This window comes from Thalia democratica, chromosome 3 (genome assembly GCF_965202585.1).
Source record: "Thalia democratica chromosome 3, ktThaDemo2.hap1.1, whole genome shotgun sequence".
NCBI classification, from domain to species: Eukaryota; Metazoa; Chordata; class Thaliacea; order Salpida; family Salpidae; genus Thalia; species Thalia democratica.
This window is the reverse complement of record NC_139167.1, coordinates 28,044,558-28,052,204: the sequence shown is the minus strand read 5'-3', so window position 1 is coordinate 28,052,204 and position 7,647 is coordinate 28,044,558. Positions and strand designations below refer to the sequence as shown.

The window sequence follows — 7,647 nt, the reverse complement described above, 5'->3', positions numbered from 1 at the left end:
GAACATAAATAAGCTGTAAAAATATCGTTCTTAAAATTTAAAGAAACATTGCCTCGAAGTTTTAGTTTTATCCAAGTAAATTTCAACAAGTGTACAAGTTTTTTGGTAAAGCGCATATGTGTCTACCTACACTGTCAACACTAGCACAAATATCTGAATTAAAAGTAGCTATATTATGTATATCATTGTAGTTTTCCATAGATGGAAACTCAGTAACTTCAAAACTAGGAACTTTGATTTTCAAAACTTGATTCATACGCTTAAAACATTTGTCTTTTCCTCCACAAACCAATATACTGAAATCTATCTAATCACAATATCTGTTTTCATACAAAACTTTTAGTACCGTAGTAGAAAACAATTGACTTTTAGAACTCATATGAAACCTAAAGTGAGCTGTACTTGTTTTTTTAGATCAAGTTAAGTTTCATTATTAGAACAATTGAATATATTTGTCAAACGATACATAAATTTAACTGAACTAGTTTAATTTAAGACAAATATAGTGAGCTGTAATACATTCCTAACAATTTAGAATAGTTTAAAATAAGTTTGTAAAATTTATCTGTTTCTTTTAACTTAGATTATGAACTTTTTGTAAGTTAACTATATCAAATAGTTTATATAACAAATATACCATACAGTGTTAAATGTTTGTAAACTACATATAAAACTAATATAATTTAAATTAAGTTTTTTGTGTATTTATAATTATCTTATTTTATTAAGTTTTTATACACTTGGTATTATGTTTTGATACACATTGTCATTTTTTTATATTGTATCTCAAATTAATTGTAAATAAAATATAAGTGATTTATAAAATTTATTTTCTTTTCAAACCTTTTACAGTAGTTTAATAAATTTAATAGAAAATATTCATTTATTATCCAAAAATTGGACTTAATCGTTTTTAATTTTGTTTTATTTTAAATTATGTTTTGAAATATATTAACTATATTTCATTTTGATTTATTAGAAAATTTTAAAATCAAATATATTTGTTATCTTTAAAGTTTGATACACAGCTTTTAATTTCTAAATGTTTTTATACTTTTGTGTTTGAAAACTAAAATTAGGAAAAAAACAATTAAACGTAAAACTCATCAGTCAAAATTAAAGAATATCATAAAACATAAAAGAATATGTTCAGGAGCAATATGATTATATGTTCTAAATTACATAACATTTAAAAACAGATCTAATAGAGCTAGTAACTAGACTAATTAGTTTTGAATGTTTATGTTTCAGCTTATTAGTACACCTTTAACTTAGGTTTTATATGTTTTGTAAACAAAATAAAAATTTCTTTGATTTTTTAATCTCAAGAACTTATTGAAGTACAACTTTTTTGTTGTTTTTATTTTTATAAAGTTAAAACTTTAAGCTGATAAAAAGTATTATTTCATGAAACTTATCTAAAAAAACTGTGATATTGAACAAGATATTTTTAGATTACCGAATTGTATAAGTCAAAGTTACACGACTAAATATAACATTAGTTAAATTTAATCATACTTTTTAGAAATATAATTTTTATCAAATGATCGTTCGTACTGTGAAAATGTATTTAAACATAATATTACTTTACTCATTAAGTAAAAATCGAAAATAGAAAGTTTTTGATTATTATTGCTTCAACAGTCATAATGAATTTAGAATATATGTTATATTAATCTTTTTATTTAAAGCTTTCTTTTTATTTTGATATCGAACAAGTTTTAAATAATATTAAGGAAAATTGTAAGTTTTAGTGGCATAGAAAATTATATTGTAATTTTAAACTTTGAAAACACATAAATTAAATTTATGATAGCCATATAACTTATTTTAAATTAACTAGTTTACTTTTTATTTATATAGAAAAACTTTTTGACTAAAACTCTAAACTAGGATTCGATTCATCAAAAAGCCTCTAGAGGGTAAAATTATTAATTTTTGAAAGAAAATATGTACAAGTTTCAGATTATAACTACGATAATATGATATCAATCGATGCTAATCTTCAAACTCTATACGTTTTAGTCTTGTTTTAAAGGCAGCTTTGAACTATTTTAAGTACAAACAAGTGGCGTAGCGTGGTATTTTGGTCAGGGGGTGCGCAAGAATTTTCTCAAAAAATCACCTAAATCAAAACTGTTTGGCCGCAAAATTTTCGGGGTAAATTTTCTAGGAAGTTTAAAAAGTTACTAAAAATCTATCTCCTACTTCATTTTTCAAGCAATCTCAATCAAATTTTAGAAAATGTTCCTTACATTACAAGAGAAAAACGTTACTTATGAATTTAGAAAATTAAAATAAATAAAAATTTAAAAAAAAAAAATTAAAAAAAAGTCTTTTTTTATCAAAAAAAAAAGTTTTACCACAAATTTTTAAATTCACAAGTAATGTTTTTTTGTTACTGTATATAGATTAAACTGTTAAAGTTTGCAGAAGATTTCTTGAAAAATGTAAAAGGAGATAGATTTTAAACAAACTAGCTTTTTTTCGCTGTTTTAGTTTTTCCTTCCCATAGGTAACCTGTTATGCGGCCCGACTTTGACTGGTCATATCTCTAAAAGTGACTCGAATTTTTAAAACAATAAAAGTATCTTTAAGCTTAAAAAAGTTTTTTAAATAAGATCAATTTCTAAAAAACATGGCTTACCCCCCCTCCTATGGCCTTAAATTACAAATAAATAGTCAACTAAGTATAACAATTTATACCTCAAAACATTTTTTCTCTGTGCAATTTCTAAATAATGTTCAATATCTATTTATATCAACAAAAAGGAATGGTATTAAAATCAAAATAACTCATACTTTTAGTTTGTTGCAGCTTTTAATATACTATCTTTATCTTTTACATAAAAATATTAAATCTTCAGTATTAAAATTGAAAGTTTTAAATGTTTTAATTTTTTGTAGAAGAAATCTAAAGAGCTAGTTTTTTTAACTTTTAAATTTTTACCTATATTACAATATAAAACTGTAAAAATAAATCGTAACAATTGAAGAAGATCTGAAGTATAAACAAAACTAGAAATTGAAATTTCATACCACTTGAACTGCAATCTTGAGTAATAGTAATATCTGGTGTTGGTCTGCTTTTTTTCAATTCAAGCTTTTGAACTTCAATTAATTTTCCTATACCGACAAAAGGTAGGGGTGAGATGGTAGAAAAAATAAACAAAAAAATACCGACCAAAGGTAAGAATTAGGGGTAACAGTTATAGTAAAAAAAGAGAGTATTAGTTAATAAGTAAATTAATAATTAATGTAAGTAATAAAAAAACGAATAAGGGTAAGGGTTAGGGATAAAAGTAAAATTCAAAAATGCAAAAACTTAAAAGAATTTAAAGAAAAAAAAACAAACAAGCCTCATTCCGTGACAAAGTGCAAACTATTTGTATAACTACATTTTTTATACATTACTTAAATTTTAAACATATTATTTGTGTTCTAACTTATAATAATTGGTCAATAGATGTAAAAAATCGAAAAAAAATTTAAACATAATAAACTTGAATAATATTGAAAAGCAAATGTATAGGTATTAACTAACTTTGAAAAATGTAAACTGACAATGTAAATTACTTTAAATTAGAAAAACAGTTACATAACGATTAAAAACAATGTTGTTAAAATAAATGTTTGTCATTCTAGTATTAATATTTAAACAGTTGAAACGGTCAAAAAGTGAGTTTCTTTTATATTTATTCTACTTTAAACTTTTAATTTACTTTTCAGTTTTCTGTTTACTAAGAGTTTACAAAAAGATAATTAGTTTATTTTAACTTTTTAAGGTTAAAAAAAGTATAAGTTTTTAGAAACTGTATATTATTTCAAGTGAGTTAGTTAAATATATTATATAAGCAAAGCACGTAATGATTATCATCTAAGCGCTTTAGAATATTTACTTATTAATTATTAATTAAATATTGGAATAAAAATGTTAATACCTAATTTATGCAAGCAACATTATGTTTATAAATATAATCTTAATAAGTTGTTATGAGTGTTATTTGTAGCTTAACTCATTTAACTTATTGTATGTTTTAGTTTTTATTTTTTACGTATGCTAATCTAAGTTAAATTACTAATTAATTTATAATTTGGAATTTTAAACTGTTAATCTATCTTAACTGATTTTGCCTAATTTTAATAATTGACTATTTACTGACGAAACCTATAACTGTTTACTTACTAAATATTTATTCTAAACTTAGTTGCTCACAAAAAGGGTTAGCTGTAATATGTTTTACTTGTTTACTGAAAAACAATTTGTTTGAATGAAACTTGTCTCAATTTTTTTTTAATATGTGATAAAAGATCATTATTTATTATTAGTTATGACAAGTTTTTTATATTTAGGATGGATGAATTAAGTTTAGTATGATTAAAATATAATATAATTTTATGTAGTAAAACCTTTATGAGCCATTTAAAATTTATAGTGATACAAAATGTTAGACCCCTAGAAGTTAATTTCAAAAATAAGTTAGTTATTTCTATCTAATATTTAATATAGAATTAAAGATGTTTATAGAATATTATTTGTAAAAATAAAGTTCAAAAGCTCCTAAACTTATTAAGTATGCTAAACTTTTAGAAAATTAAATATCTAAATTTAATATGGTTATAAGCATTTTTACACATGGTATTTCTCAGGTTTATAAACAGTTCGAAACATGAGCAATATGAGTTCAAACAGATTAGATGTCGAAAATTATGCAAACAAAAGCATTTCAAAGAAAATGAAATTTGAACATGTCAATACAAAACTACTCAATTCTGGTGTCAATTCTACACTCAGTACTGATAATAGTTTTGTGAATTTGTGTAAACAGAATTCTGTAGGTGAAGAAAACATTTTGCAAATGTATCAAGATGTTGGTGTAACAGGTAAGGTTTATCCTAATTGAAAACTAATCTAAATGTTTTACTAGAATAAACATTCTTTTAATGTTTTTTAACATAACATTTTTGATAAGTTTTACCAATTTAATAAGACTAGAGTAATAAGCGGTATAATTAACTTGTATGTAATTAGTTGTTTACATGTTTGTATCTGAAACCAAAAATAATTAATAAAAATCATTATGTCATAAATAACGTCATATATTAATTAACGTCATAATATTTAAAATTAACTTAAACATAACTATATTTTACAATTTTTTTGTTTCAATGTTTTGATAGTTTTCCAACTAACTGCATTTCTAAATGTCATACAAAACTTAATTTAATTTTGTTGCTTTTTTAAAATAATTAAGCATTGCCATTTTGAAAGAAAGTATACAAATAAAAATGAACGATAAAATACTTGTGTTTTCTATCACTTCGTAAAAATGAGTAAAATATTTATTTGTAATAATCTTTTTACACATTTAACAAAAAATTACGTTTTTTTTAATGACTAGGTTTGAAAATAAAAATAAATCGAAATGTAGTTTAATTGAAGTTTCAAGTTAATAATTAAGTTCAAGTAATGTACGATAACCAAAAGATTCTTTCGTGCACCAAGTCTTTAGACCCTATTTTCTAGCGCTTTTCTATTACCGTTCAATGAAGAATAATACTTAAAGTTTTATTATTTGAACATTCAGTTTAAATTAGAAAAAATTTCCAGCGTTCTATTGCAAAAGGACATAGATAACACGAACTTCAACAACATGAAAAAGAATATTGATCCTCATAATGTGGCTACTTACTACCAAGTAGCAAGTTGTTTTAATTTTTATAAACTTGCTAAACCAGCTTTACGCTACATTCAACGTTGTTTTGCACTGGTTTGTGAACATAAAAACTTTCTAAAGTTAGATTTCAGTCTAATTGCAAAGATTATTTCCAGTTCTGAGTTGAAAACTGACTCGGAAATTGAAGTATTAAATTTAGTTGATAGTTGGATAGGTTATGATTATAATAAAAAATTCAAATTAGCAAAAGATCTCATATCAAAAGTTCGTCTCAATTTGTTACCAGATCATGCAATTGAAGCTACTTTAAAAAGTACTTTGTCTTTAAGAAGAATTGATGATTTTATAGATGGTGGCTTAAGAAGTAGGAAGAATATCTGTAAAAACAAACCAATCAGTTGTCCTCCGTATAGGTACTGTAATCAAAAAAGTTTTGATGTAATAATCAGTGGTGGTTTTAATATTTCTAAATACATGCTCTCACCACTACCTGATTCTAGTATGTCACAATTTGGTATCAGAAACCTTAACGTCGTAAAAAATATTCTTCCAATGCAGCTCCATAGATTTGGACACAAATCTATTTATTGCAAAGGGGCGATCTATATGTTTGGGGGCACAGGTCACAAAAATCGATTCGTAAAAGAAGTTGGAAAGTACTGTTTGATGACTAAAACGTGGGAGAACGTGGGTGATGCGCTTGATGCGCGATACAACTACAGTGCGTGCGCTTTCATGGAGCGTAATTTAATTTTCGCAGGTTACGAACGAGACAGTTTAGATTCCTGTATGAGCTTCGACACGAGAACCAACAGCTGGGAAGCAGTTGCGAGAATGAGCGAGGCGAGATCGAATGCAAGTTACGCGGTGTATCAAGGAGGAATTGTTGTTTCCGGTGGCTGTAATGTTCAAGACGATCATGAATTGAAAACTGTTGTGGCATACGACCATGTGAGTAACTCGTGGTCACCGATACCGAGCATGATTGAAAGAAGATACGGTCACACTTCGGTTGCTGTGAGAAACAAATTGTTCGTCATCGGAAGTTCGATAGAAAACGGCATTGATTCGTGTGAGATGTTTGATTCTAATAATAAATGTTTTGATTTACTGAAACAAACACCCTCTTCAATAGCATTTTATTTAGACCAAGTAGCTTATACCTTTTCTGTTGGAAGTAAACTTATTAATATTGGTCATGAATCATCAACAGCTTTGTATTATGACGTAGAAAAAGAAAAATGGTCTGAACAAGCAGTTGATATAACGAAAAACAGAACCCAATTTAGCTACGCTCTCATACCTCAGCATAACGTTTGAATACAAACTGTGCATTTGAAGAATATTTGCTTTAAAATTTGATTTTGTTTTCTTCTCGCTCGCAACTATTTATTGCGTCTTAAAAATTTCTTATTTTTTATTTAGCTCTAAAAAACAATCGGCTGAACAATTTTTACTGTTAAACTTTTCTATATATAAGTAAATTAAAACTTTTTTAAATTTGTTTATAATGTTTTGAGAGTGAACTAAATTTGTAATAAAAAACACCTCTTTGTATTAACCATAGCAGTTTTTATGTATTTAAAATCTTTATAATTAAATAAATATTAAAAAAATATTATCGTAATTAAAGGAGTTAAATATAATTTTAAAATTTTTGAAGGATTAAAATTAATGTTTTATGGTGGTTGTATATATAAAAACGTAAAATTGAATATATTTTTACAGTTTCTTTTGAAAAGTTTTACGGAATTGAAATAATAAAAGAAAAAGTAAATTTGTACAAGTTAATTTTTTTGTCAGTGTGTCAGCTAAAACACTCTGCTTGGCTTAGTTTGTACATAAAAATATTTTTTTATATAGTTTTTGGAAGATAAAAGAAAATAATTAAACAATTTTTTATTTACAATAATCAACATCTTAAGTGTACGGTTTTGGTCTGTACTTGTTTAAAAAAAAGTTAGGATAA

General features: G+C 25.0%; 1 protein-coding gene across 1 annotated transcript; it reads left to right on the top strand.

Moving 5' to 3' along the window:
- Window positions 1-6,284: 6,284 nt before the first annotated feature.
- LOC145832143 (ectoderm-neural cortex protein 1-like) lies at window positions 6,285-6,998 on the top strand. Its single transcript, XM_082939499.1, has one exon. The coding sequence runs from the start codon at window positions 6,285-6,287 to the stop codon at window positions 6,996-6,998; it is 714 nt and encodes a 237-aa protein (XP_082795625.1).
- Window positions 6,999-7,647: the final 649 nt, after the last annotated feature.

What these genes read in the sequence shown, in the direction of transcription:
- LOC145832143 (XM_082939499.1), top strand. Translation starts at nt 6,285, where the DNA reads ATGTTTGGGGGCACAGGTCACAAAAATCGATTCGTAAAAGAAGTTGGA.